This window comes from Notothenia rossii (assembly GCF_949606895.1).
Source record: "Notothenia rossii genome assembly, chromosome: 4".
In the NCBI taxonomy this organism is placed as follows: Eukaryota; Metazoa; Chordata; class Actinopteri; order Perciformes; family Nototheniidae; genus Notothenia; species Notothenia rossii.
Window position 1 is genome coordinate 32,183,624 of NC_136902.1, and position 13,835 is coordinate 32,197,458.

The following is a 13,835-nucleotide window of genomic DNA, read 5'->3' on the forward strand; positions in this document are numbered from 1 at the left end:
ACAGCTATTTGTGTGCTTTGGGGGCGGCGTGGCCGGTAAAGCTCTCTCCAAGAAGCGCCTGGCAGGCTGGCTCTGCGAGTGCATCTCGCATGCCTACGAACAGGCGGGGAGAGCCTGCCCCGCGGGGGTCCGTGCACACTCTACACGGGATGTGGCTGTGTCAACAGCCTTATTTAATGGCGGGAGTGTGGAGGATATATGCACGGCGGCGTCTTGGTCAACCCCAGGCCCCTTCATAAAGTTTTATCTCTTGGACATGTCTGGCTCCTGTTCATCGTCTGTGCTTGCTGGGGCTCTCCACGTGCTCCTTAAGGACTCGGGAGAGGTGGTGCACAGTGAGCCCATATGGGGCTGCGGACTCTCTCCATCTGCCTATGGGCGGACAGGGGGAGCCCTCAGCACTGTTTTCTGAGCACACTTTTCGCGAGGTAAGCGCGCCAGAGTGCTATCTCAGCCGCGGCCCGGACTTCTCCACGGTTACAACCGGAGCCTGTGAGAGATATAACGAGGGGTTACGCATGGTAACCTTTGTTATATAAGCACAGACGGAGCCCTCTACTCTGGGCCCTGTCGGTTCTATGCCACTCGCTAAAGAGAGGTGTAGGATGACAGTCAGGAGGCGAGGCCTCCTTTTATGCGGTGAGATGCACGCGCATTCAGGTAGGCCCGCCCCGGGGCCGGCTACGTTTATAGAAGTCTCAGTGGATGAATGCTTGAATGATATGATCAAGGGGTAGTGCCCATAGAGGCCAGTAGAGGGCTCCGCCTGTGCTTATATAACAAGGGTTACCATACGTAACCCCTCGTTTTCCACTGCCCAGTGCCCGGATGGAGCCACGTCATTACGCCACTTCTACTATTCGCTACATCACAATGTACTGTTGCTTCAGCCTCCATATTACCCTCTTACCTATGAGGTTCTTGGTTCCAACCAAGTAGATTGTTTGTTCCAAATGCCAAACAATGTTCAGGACCGAAAGGCAGCCGTGCTTCAGTGGAAACTCAAAGAACTGGTTCACATCAGACACTGGCTCCTAACTGGCCCCGGAGCTCTTAGGTGGAAAAGGTGTATGAGACTTATAAATCAAGTCAACAAACTAAGCAGTTTTATCTTAAAGTCAAAATACTTTATTTAGTACTTTGTAAAAGGTCCTCATATAAATATGTATGTATTTCTAAGGCTCTCTATAAAAGGACACGATTTTCCTGATCTTTAATAAGGAAGAATATTCTGTATGGAAATATGTTTACCTAACCTAACCTATGTTTACAGTACTTAACAAACATGCCCAACTATGCTTAAATCGGCTCCCAGAGTTTGTTGAAAACGTTTTTATCAGTTGGTTTATCTGTTTGTTTTGCCTGTAAACTGTTCTCTTTTGTATCCATCTTTAATGAATCTTCCTTCATCTGTCAATTTTGTTTTTCTGCTTCCTTTAAACCAACGCCTTTCATGTCTGCATCTCTCTTTTTTCTTTTTTCTGGTTAAATCCACTCTCTTTGTCTCTCTTGTGTTATTCTGTCTTCTCCTATCTGTTTTCCTTTTTCTAAACCCCTATCTTTTCTTTTTTTCTCGGCTGCCTCCTTCATTTCTCTCTCCCTGCACCGCAGTTGACTTATTGATTTCATTTTCATACTGTTGGCAGTTGTTCCCTCTGTCATAAACCATCAGCGTTGCCTCCTTTCAAGCCGGCATTGATCATTGTACAGCCGATCACAACCGAGCGTCATTATCTGCTCTCGCTCCTTCTCTTTTGTGGTTTGTCTGCCTTGTATTGTGTGCTCTGTGGGTTTTATTTTTTAATGTATCAAATCGGCACTCAACTTAGTACATTTATGTATTTAGTGAATTAGGCTTTTCTTTCTTTTAGTTTTTTGTTGCGTCTGAGGTGCTTAAGTGTTGTGAAAAATGGCTCATTCAGACAGACATCTGATGTCTTTAAAAGAAAACTGCATCACAAACCTTTCAGAAGAAATGAGCGCAGCCTCTTGTTGCAAATAATTACACTTAACAATCCACGCAGATGCCTGTCTTTGACAAAGAATGTCCTCCACTACTTTCTGCAACCCTTGTTACACATGGAACTTTCTCTTACTTTCTTTTTCTTTGAGAGACATATCAACTCTCTGTCTCTCTGCCACCTCTCATTCGGCCTCCATCCTCCCTTTCTCTCCCCACTCCTTTATTTCTTGTCTTTTGTTGCACTGTTGTGTTCGACCGAATCGCACATCAAGCCAAATCTGTTTCTCCTTTTATCTGCCTCGTGGCCCCCAGTGGCCCTCAGACACCTCAAAGCCCTCAAACCAGGGGAGAGCCGGGGTTGTGGAGACATAGAGGGAGGGGTGGAGTTGAGGGTACTCACAATTGCCTCCTGAGGAAGTGCATTTTCACCAGCTTTTGTTCACCTCACTGACCTTTCTGAGCGCCACCACCCCTGTCGGCTCGCGCCACGAGACCCCCTGCGCTCTTTCCCTCTTTCTGCATTCTCTGATGGGGGCCCAGATAATAATACAACACAGTCCCCTGTATTGTGCTCTGTTGAAAGCCACCTCGGCCGCATAAGCAATTGACACACTGGGTTTTTTTCTTTTTCTTGCCACGTTTCTGGCTGGCATTTTATCGCCCCCCCCCCCCTCTCTGACACGCTTAGCAAGAGGTTTTGTGGAACCAAGACCACCAGCTGGGATAAGAGAGGACAACAGCAGGGCTTTTAGGTGGGTTTTTTACTGGCTTTTGTAGCCTGCAAGCAGCCCCAACATTATCGGAACAGTCCACTTTGTACCAGCCTCTCTTTTGTGTCCCATTGTCACTCAATCCGTCTGTCTCTCCCCCTCCTCCCTCTCTTTATGAGTCGAGGCCTGCCTCTCGTTTGTTGATTGCTCTCCAATTCACTCCCTGTACTCCCAAAGAGATCGATTATTTTTTCTTTCGCTGGCCTTTTTGTTAATAAATAAATAACATTGTGTTATTGTTTACTCCCAGAGCTATGTTGACAAGTTCACTTTCATGTGAAACTTGGACATTTCTTTTTTTATAGCAGTACTGCAGGTGTTCGCGATTCATTATCTAGGCAATGTACACACGGTGGTAGTTTATTTGCATTGTCCGAAAACAGTGGCTCTTGAACTTGTAATATGGTGTGTCCAGTCAAATCTAACATTCTGTGCTTCCAACATTCGGGTGCTAGTGGAGCCTCGGAAATGGGGGTGCTGCAGCCCCCTCAGCACCCCTCCTTCCCGCGTCCATTCGCGATGTCTCGCTGTCTCGCTGACCCCAGGCAGCAACCAGGAAATGAACCCAGCTCACACTGTCCGCTCCTCGCAGCAGCAAGGGGCGCAACGTCCCACCAACACGGCACCCAGACCCCACGCAGCATTTTCATCTGTTTTTCATTACTGGTGTCATTTTCTGCTTGCTATCAAATGCTGTTGTAATACATAATCACTGATGTTCCACTGTAATGGTGGTGGACTCATCAGAACAGAGTGGGCGAGCTGACCAATCAGAGCACAGTGGGCTCATAGGGAGTGGGGGGGGGGGCGTTTAGGACAGAGTGAATACACATACTATACAGAGATGCTCTATGAGAAACCAATGTGAGTTTGGAAAATTGCACAATTTAAATCTATTCTAGTAGACCTCAACAATGGAATTATGATCAGTAGAAATGGCATGGGACCTTTAAAAACGGGAAATAACAGCGAAAAGATGTTCATTAAAAGTAGATAAAAACATACAGCATCACATTATGCCTGGTTTATGTTTCCTCACTTCATATGTGTGATTTATATGTGTGAAGTGTGATTTTTTTTTAAGTGTGAGGTCGCGTTCTTGTCACTTTACTCAGCGCCCCTGCCCCCGCCTGTGACGTAAGCCTGACGTATTTGGTTCTTGACTGGCAGTCGAGAGGGACCAGATAAGAAACGGTTTTCGGGGCCACGAGCCAACCCCACTGCGGTGGAAACAGGAAGAACCGGTGCTTAGTCGGGCACTAGCTCCAAACTGGCCCTGGAACTGCTTTGGTGGGAAAGGGGCATCTGATACCAACGATCTAACCCTCACAAACTTCAAACCTGGAAGAGGCCTGGAAAAGGAGAAACAAATCGTGATTTGCACGGTTACATCCTCCAGATTGGAATTTTCCACTTTTCTGTGTTTTATGACATTGTATATTTAATAACTTTGGGTTGAAGGTTTATAGATTATTTGTAAAAATTATTTACAAATGAACTGATCATGAAAATATCTGTTCGTTTTTGTGTGGGCTAGGGCAGTGGAATGGGAGGAGCCTGATTATCCATGTAACCTCAAATGAACTTTGTTAGTGAAGACAATCTTTGCGGGTATGTGTTCTCCAACCCCCACTCCCCCCCATCTTCATTCCTCCATCCCTCAGCAGTAGAGTGGTCAGGCCTATCAACCACAGCGCCTCAGTCTATCACCTGGGAGCCCCAATTGCCTGCCAGTCATCAGATAAAATGGGTTTCCAATTGAGTCAAGGCTGCTAGGTCAGGGAGATTGGAGAACAGGCAGACTTCACCTGGATTTCTGCTTGTTGTTAGTTTGTTTTGTTTATTTCTATCTTCTACTGTGTTCGGCCCCTCTTCTTCTTTCCCTACTACCTGCACTCACCCTCTCTGTGTGATCTGCTGGCTAGGTGCATGTGAAAATGAAAAAAATATTATTGTAAAAGGACAGATACCAATTCGCTTTCTGGGAAGCAGTGTGGTGTAACACCAGAAAGTCTTCTTAATCCATACTTAAATTCAGGATGGATCTTCAATTAAAGCAACTGGTGGGAAATCCATTTGTTTGTTAGTGGGTGAGTTCTGAAGTGTTACAAGTTTTTTCTAATGGAGTAGAAGTCCACAGATTCCATTTTCAGACCATGTATGGATACTAATTGCTAATTCTGTCAATGCCGTGGTCAGTAGTGCATCAATACACAATTCTATAATTGTGGCTATCCGAAAGCACTAAAACTGAGGTGTCATTTAGACAGGGGAGGCAGGGGACATCTTTTACACAATTATCTATAGTATGAAAAACATAATGCCTGTCTCTCAAGTATGAGGATTTGCTACTTATCTCTGTTTGATATACATTTGATCATTTAGTTTTTTGGAGTGTCTAAATACTCCAAAATAAATGATGACAGATTAGTTGATAATGAATTTAGTTCCTGTATTTTTGATTGTAGAAGATAATTCTCTCCTACACATCCCCTCCATCGCCATCATGTTACCCTCCTTTCTTATAAAATGGCATTTCATTAAGAGCTAATCTTTTAAGACGTTCTCAGATAAGCATACTTATCTTTTGAGATTCAAGAAAAAAAGCTGACCACAAAGTCCAATTGGATTTTTAACCACATGACACAATTTGCCAAATAAGTTTGCCCGGTTGTCAATGATAACACTTCTATTTCCCAACAAACTCTTTTTTTTTCCATGTTGGTTTGAAGGTTTCCAAGTTTATTGGACTGCCAATCCTGCACAAACAAATAACAACAACACTCTTAGCACAAACATAAAACTTATCAATTTTTTTAAGAAACAAAGAGGTTGTCTTTTATTTTTAATTATACTGTAGTTTGTGCTTTTGTAAAATAGTTTTTTCAAAGGAGATGTTTAAAAACTGACTCACCTGTATTGAACTGACTGGTCAAAAGTCACCACTGCATGTACTGAAGCTTTAATTGATGTTTATTCAAACACTTTTGATCAAATATTCAGTTATTGTAATTTAGCGTGTGTAAACACCTACTTGTTCAAGCACAGAATAAGGAAAAATCCAAAGATAAGGGAGGCAAGAGAATGTAAGTTGAGTAGAGGAAATCGGAGGGATGGGATGAGAGGAGCCATATTGATCACCCTGCTCTCTGAGTCTCTCTGTGGTTTCAATGGTCTGACTTCACAGCTGGAATGGTCTCTGCAGTGTTTAGAACAGATAGCATGAGCCTCTAGTCTACACACACATGCATGCACCTAAAGTACATGAATGCATGTCAGACAGGTCAATGCACCCCAGGCCCTCAATTCAACAGTCAATTCCGCTCGTTGCATTGTTGCGCATGGGTTACTAGAAGACTTCAGACAAGTAGTGATTCTGAAACAATTCTGAATAGGACACCACAGGACATTTAAAAGAGAATATGGTTTAAGCTCGAGTCTATGATAAAGACTCATGGATAAATAATATATGTTACTCTTCTATTGATAACTTGAATGGTCAATGCAGAATATTTTTTTTTAACAAAGCATTAAATGAAAAAATAATTGTACAAGGAGAGTTGTGTTTTTGAGTGGAATTAATAATTCATCCTCTGTTCCTGCAGAATAAAAGTTAGAGATAACATAACATTTTCAGTTTCGTATTTGTATTTTGTGCCTCTAGTGCAGTGTTTCTCAAAGTGGGGGGTGCACCATGGCCCTTGTGCCCCTCACACCAGTGGCGATTCTAGACCAATTTGAGTGGGGGGGCCAGGCTGGGGCTATTTATTTTCTGAGGGGGGTACAATAAATGCAGGACGAAAAAGAAAAAGACAGTATGGAGTAATTGCGCATTAGAAAACAATGCAATAAAGTTATTGGTATTTTTTTTCATTACACATATGTATTTCAAATACTTAAAGTTACAGTTTTTACGCTCTAATGCAGGGGTCTCCAACCATATTTAGGATGATAGCTACTTTCAGAAAATAAAACAAGTCGTGAGCTACTTTTACTCCTTTTTTTTTTTTTTTTTTTGCAGTGTATATATTTAGCACATTTTAACATGATTATATGCTTACCTTTAACCTTTGTGTGCTGTTTGGGTCTGTGGGACCCGTTTTCAGTGTTTACTGAAGGAAAATGCATGCAATTTAATTATTTTAACCTGCTTAATTTGGAGGTGGACCTCACATCTTCTAGGGGGGTCCGGAGATTTATTTTTAAATGTTGAAGTTAAATGCATCAATCTGGTGCACTTTGAGCACAAAATGAATGTATGGATACAACTCTCAACACTCATATGAAAGGGAGCTGTATACTTTTCAATAATCCAAACATCTTTAGAATATGATCACAACCAATAACAAATCATTTCAACTTGTTTATTCGTATCTTATGTTATAGTTAGCATTCTTTATTTTTATTTATGCATATTTTACTAATCACTCCCCTTTTAAACTGTTGCAAGAATGTGAGAACGTGATATTCATTGTGGGGGGAGGAGGGGTGTTAGTTAGATATAGAGTTGTAGTAAGTAGATAGAGTTTGCTATGATTGAGTTTTCATTTATGCATATGGTAGATTATTTTTTGTTTTATTTTTGGGTGTATTTTTTACATTTTGGATTTGCTTGGCGATCTACTTATTGAGGGCTTGCGAGCTACCAGTAGCTCGCGATCGACGTGTTGGAGACCCCTGCTCTAATGGGTCCGACTAGAATGACAAATAGCATTAGTTACGCCTATTCCGTCAGCCAATAAATCACTTTTTTTTTCGTTTTCATTTTCAGAGGAGCCACAGGGGGGGTCCAAAGTCAGTATTAGGGGGGCACTGGCCCCCCCTGGCTTCCCCCTAGAACCGCCCCTGCCTCACACTGCTAAAATCTCGAAGTTGCTTTAAAAGCGTCAGAGCAGTGGTCTGGTCTCTGAACTGCATTATGCTGGGTTCACAACGGACGCAATATGAATATTCGCATTGCTCTAATCGCTGGAGTATCACTGCGGCTGTCAGCTGTGTTTACTCCTGTCATTCAAACAGGACGCGCTGGAGAGGGGGCGGGGCTTATATCCATGTAAATACTGTTGTAGACTCAACTACAACACAATTAACATATTTTACCGTATTTAATTGTAATACACGTTTCAAAATGATGCCGAAGTAACAAAATACTGATAATGGTTAGTAAAAACCATGAATTAATGCTTTGACAAGTGTGCAGACAAGACGGCAGGCGAAAAACCTTTTAAAATGCGTGTTTTCTGAATGGAGATCGGATCGATCAGGCTAAACCAGTGGTTCTCAAACTTTTTCTGTCAGGCTCCCCCTTTGGAGAAAAAAAAAAGTCGCCCCCCCCAACACAAATAGTCAGGGTCAGGGTTAGTGGCAGCGCCAGAGATTTATTTTGGGGGTGCTGTGGGGTAGCTTAACGTTTCATAGAGGGTGCTCAAACATTTAGGGTTTCCCATTAATGTACCGGTCGCTACAGTGGAATGTTCTACTGCAACACCACACACACACACACACACACACACACACACACACACACACACACACACACACACACACACACACACACACACACACACACACACACACACACACACACACACACACACACACACACAGTGTACCCACGACTGTTACAATGAAGGCTCGATAATCAGCTCACGGCATATAGCTGTAAGCAGGGGTCAAGTGATATTTTTATAGGTGGTTTGTGGACCTCACATAGGGGGGTCCGGGGGCAAGTTTCCCCGGGAAGATTTATTTTTAAATATTGAAGTTAAATGCATCAATCTGGTGTACTTTGAGAGCAAAATGAAGAGATAGATACATCTCTCAACACCCATTTGAAACAGAACTGTAAACAGATTTACTATTTCTTTATGGATATTTTACAAATCAACCTTTTAAACGTTATTCTTGTTTTACTGTCATATAGTATTTCATCCCTGTTTTTCATTTATTCTCTTATTTTTTTATAACTATAATGATCATATAAACGTGTGCCACGGAAATAATTGTTTACATTAATCGTGACCAAACCGTTTGAGACCCACTGAGATAACTTAGACCAAAGTTAACTACCTAAACACTGAGAGAGTACTTTAGTTCACTGAGTCTCTCAGTCTGACAGGACAGCTCTCCTCCACTTTGATGTTGAAAAAGCTCCTTATATCCGTTAGCGTAGCTCGCTAGCACCAGAAGCTAACAACAACGATCTCCGACACCGGTGCGCTCTCTCTCTCGCTCACGCACACAAAATGGCTCGTTCCCCACACACACACACACACACACACACACACACACACACACACACACACACACACACACACACACACACACACACACACACACACACACACACACAGACACACACACACACACATTGCCAAGCTTTAATGAAACACATAGACCCAGACGCAATAGTATTTCATCATATTATATTATGTCTCCATGCTTTAATGTTCAAAAAGCTCTTTCTTTTCCTCATACTGCCTGTGCTGCAGCACCTCTTTTCACCCTCTGTCTGAAACCAGAGCCCAGTCTGCTCTGATTGGTTAGCTGGCCGGCTCTGTAGTGATTAGTCAACCGCTAAGAGATGTCCCGCCCCTTAGCCTATCACAAAAAATGAGTGGAGGGCTAGCCAATAGAAGCGTGAGTTTTACATAGTGAAGTCATTGTGTTACAGGAGTAAACAAAGGAGTCCAATGGAGTGTTTTAGGCAGAGGGGGGGGGGGGGGTGTCTTGGAGAGAAACTCTGTCTGGCATCAACTTTGGGACTTTGCACACCATTTTCATCCACAAAAACCCATATAACACACTAAAGGAAAAGGGAAACCCCCGTAATCTTAATAGGGCCTCTTTAATACATTTTTTTCACCACCCTAGCTTGTATAAATCCAGTGTGTGCTCTCTTTATTATTTGTATTTGAAATAATAATGACACTGACACTTGCATGGTCCTTCCTTAAGGGAATCGGCACTAATGACGGCGCACTTTGCAGACACTCACTAAAAATACTAGCTGAACGCGTCACATCTGCATTTAATCCAATGCAATAGTCAGGGTCAAGTCTTCCTGTGGTAATCAGCTTTTATAATCGTAGCTAGTTGCCATCCGGTTGTCTCCCTTAGAGAACATAATAAATAACTACCAAGGCTTCAAAGAGTTTATCGATCTTCTCAATGAAGGCCAATTACCTACCATTTAACACCTCTCCATACACTGCTATTGAGACCATCTCACTTAAAAGGTACTGCATATCTAGCTTTTATTGATCATTGTTGATAGGTTGCACTCAAGGTTATAAGAATTGGACTAAATGGTGGTGAAGCTCTATTCAATTGGCTAGTTACCACCTTGGCCCGATTTGTGTATTATCTTGCCAGGATTTCAAGGTTTTAATTGATCCTTGTTGCCTGATTGTAGGCCTTTCCCAGTATTTGAGACGAAATTGCACAATGTAGCTTGGAATCCTTGTTGTCAGACCTGTCGTCTTCTCACAGGGACACAAGACGTTCGGGTTTCAAGGACCTCATTGATCTTTGGTTGAAAGATGCAGGTTGCACTACTTGGATTGAGTGAAAGGCAACAGACACTGAAATGATAAAAAAAAAACAAGCATGATGTAAGGTACCTTGTTAATGGGAATCTTTCCAATCAAACATCCAAATTGGTCTCGATAATCCTGTATTGGTTCGCGTCTATGAAAGGTGGAAGGCTATTGTGTGAATCTCTTTCCAAAATCAAACTGCACATCATGATAAACAATAAATACTATGATATGCTACCTCTACAAATCATATGTGAATTTAATTACCTAGGCGAATCGTCTTCGATTAGGACATATGAGAAAGTCTATATGCGTTTGCTTGGATAACACTGATTAAGAGCTGTAGGATTGGCTGTTTGATGCCACTCACTTGAGTTTATATATTTCCCTTCATTCTACCGCATTGTTAAAGATACCCAACATATACAAAGTAATGTAACCACATGATTAATCAAGGCCTGGCTATAAGATTGTATGTGTTTTAAAAAGTAAAGTAGAACTAAATGGTCCAAACTTGAAGTACATTGGACAAAATAAACGATATATGGGAAGAAAAAGAGCCTTATTTGTTTCTTAAATTTCACCTACCTGCATGTGCCATCCGACCTCTGCAGCTCATCCAGAATGCAGCGGCTCCTTTGTTCTTCAACCTTCCTAAATGTTCCCACACCACGCCGCTCCTCCGCTCCCTTCACTGGCTTCCGGTAACTGCTAGAATCCACTTCAAGACAATGGTACTTGCGTACCATGCTGCGAATGGATCTGGCCCTTCCTACATCCAGGACATGGTTAAACCGTACACCCCAGCACGTGCACTCCGCTCTGCATCAGCCATACAGCTCGCTGCACCCGCACTGCGAGAGGGACCCAAGTTCCCATCAGCAAAAACACGTGGGTTTGCTATTCTGGCTCCAAAATGGTGGAATGAGCTCCCCATTGAAATCAGGACAGCAGAAAGCTTACACATCTTCTTCAGACTGAAAACTCATCTCTTTAGACTCCACTTCGAGCGATAGAACTATTAACAAAGCACTTGTATACTAATAAAGGACTGGCTTATCTAAAGCCAGTTGAGTAGCACTTGAAATGTTTTAGCTCTATGAAACCTGATGTACTTATATGATTCTGTTTTCTTCAAGTTTGTACTTTGTTGGTCGAACGCACTTATTGTAAGTCGCTTTTGATAAAAGCGTCAGCTAAATGCAATGCAATGTAATGTAATGTTAAATAAAATATGTAACACAGACTGCATCATTAAAGACATACCAAGATAAAGGAAACATATTTGTCTTCCCGTAGGTGCAATTTGTCCCAACATGAGAAAGCCTGTGCACTATCGATGTAGAGCTGAGGAACATCTTTCAGCAGGTTCACTTCCATTACTGAGATAATTAACCCTACTATTAGCAGCTCTGACCTTTCACTTCTGCTCCGTTAAAGCTGGGAAAGTGTGCCGAAAACACGGACAGTCCTTTCACCTAAGAGCATGTAAAAGGTCGGAGGGTGTGGCCGAAGTGCAGATGAACTAACTCTCGGTTCTTTCTTCTTCTTTTTTTTCTCTTAGAACCTGCTGGTCAATCACGGATGAAGAGTGACAGGAAAAGGGTAAAAGTGTTACTGACGTAGGCTTTCACTTTGGCACTAGGAGCGGCACTTGTCGCTTTCCTGTTTGGAATTATGAGAGAGATTTGCTGTTAGCATGCCATGTTTTAAAAGAAAAAAGTTCTTATTATGCTATTTATCTGCGGTATCAACCGGTAAAGTTGCTTTATTTTTCTGCACTGTTATATTCTGCAGGGAAAGCTTTTCGAAAGAGAAATGAGTGAGTATTAGATTTATGGTCGGAGTCAGTACACTTTCAATTCAGTCATTCACAAGATCAGCGGAAAGTATTTCTGAGATGTGTGCTGTGAAGATCATTCAGGGTCAACGCCCCATCATCTGAATGTGAGATTCAGTTTTCGTCCAAACCTCTGCTTCCTTTGACAGTATGAAAAGGAAGGAAATCATTTCAGGTGTGAGATGAAGAGTGCATAGGGACCGTCCTTGTTTCGATTTTTGACTGAAAAAGAAGAACTGATTCGGTTTTATGGCTTTTGAGTTTTTTGGTTTTATATTTTTTTAACAACACAGGAATAAGTTCAGGTTATCCTGGCCATGACTTAAATCCACCAAACCTGTGATGTATTGTAAGATTTTATTAAACCATTCATATCCGGTACAGTATGTGTCTAAAGTTCTTTCTTTCACAATGTATTTCCCCTTATATGTATAATTACACTTTTTTTTTTTCCTTTTTGCAAAAATCAAGTATAATTGGTGTTTATCTTTTGATTACTAAAGAGCAAAGACCATACCTACATGCACCTCAAAACTCTCACCTAACCTATGCTAATTTGTATGGCACAGGTTGAGTAGTTCAGGTATATGAAGGTGTTTGTGAATTAGATCATCTATTAAATATACAGGTACAGACAAAGCAAAACATTCAAATTTGACATTTTATAAATACTTACACAACAGGGTTCCCAGGGTCCTTGAAATCCTTGAAAGTGTCTAAATATTGGAAAATAATTGATTTTGAAAATAAATTGAAATTGGTCATTGAAAATGTATGTTGATTTGTGGCTCAATATGTGCCGTTTCAGATCCTTGATTTTAAGGAGAAATTATCTCGAAAGTCCATAAAAAGTCCTTGAATTTCATTTTAAAGAAGTTGTGAAAAACCATGAACTACTTATATGCAGAGGGTGCTAATAATGTGTTACACAGCATTAAACACTTTTTGATTAAGTAATTTAACCCATTGACTTACTGTTGCCTCCTCTAGTAGAGCTTTATAGATTTACTGCTGGAAACAAAGACTCCCACTACAGCTAGTTCACATTAAAAACTTTTAAGTGGTGAAACTGGTACTTTTTCTCATTCAGAAATAGTGAGTGCTATTGTGTGCACTATTATTGACTGAAAATGCTTCTACAACACTGTCAGTGGCCCAGTTTGAATAATTGCAGGCAATGTTGGAGCAGCCATACACTCTAAAAACGAATTCTGGCGACCTTTAACCTCCAGTTAATTAAATGCACTGTTGCAAGATAAAGATGTGAGTTAATTGATTCAGATAAACATTTTAAGTTGCAAACATTCATTTATAAGTTGTGTTGACGTAATAATGTTGGTAATTACATCAACTTAATATTGTGTGTAATTTGAACTCTGATTTCTGCGTTAATTGACTTAAAACTAAATTCAAGATGTAGTAAGTAATGCAATTGGCTTGATAACTTAATTGTTCTACACCTTGAGTTAAGGATTTCAAGTCCACTCCCACTTAACATCCCTGGACAAGTTCCGACAGTTAAGACAAATAGAAATATACAAAGGACATTTTAAGGTGAGTGTCATCTTTTGTCATTCAAATACAGTAGATAGCCTTGTAGTTGCACTGTATAGGCAAATTGCTGTTTGACCAAAATTAGCAGCCTTTGAACTGTGAATAGTTCTGTGAGAGGATACAAAGTAGTAGAGGCTACTGTGAGAGTAAAAATACTTTGGTACTATTGT

At 41.4% G+C, this 13,835-nt stretch overlaps 1 protein-coding gene across 3 annotated transcripts in view; it reads left to right on the top strand.

The window, feature by feature from the left end:
- chchd6a (coiled-coil-helix-coiled-coil-helix domain containing 6a) overlaps positions 1-12,492 on the top strand; it is a 104,800-nt gene extending 92,308 nt beyond the window's left edge. For 2 of the 3 annotated variants that reach the window (XM_079676728.1, XM_079676730.1), the window contains one exon: positions 11,836-12,492. In XM_079676728.1, coding sequence (XP_079532854.1) covers positions 11,836-11,859 — 24 coding nt within the window. In that variant the 3' untranslated portion in view covers positions 11,860-12,492. Of the gene's footprint in view, positions 1-11,570; positions 11,640-11,835 lie in introns of all 3 variants that reach the window. The other variant, XM_079676729.1, reaches the window with a different exon arrangement.
- Positions 12,493-13,835: the final 1,343 nt, after the last annotated feature.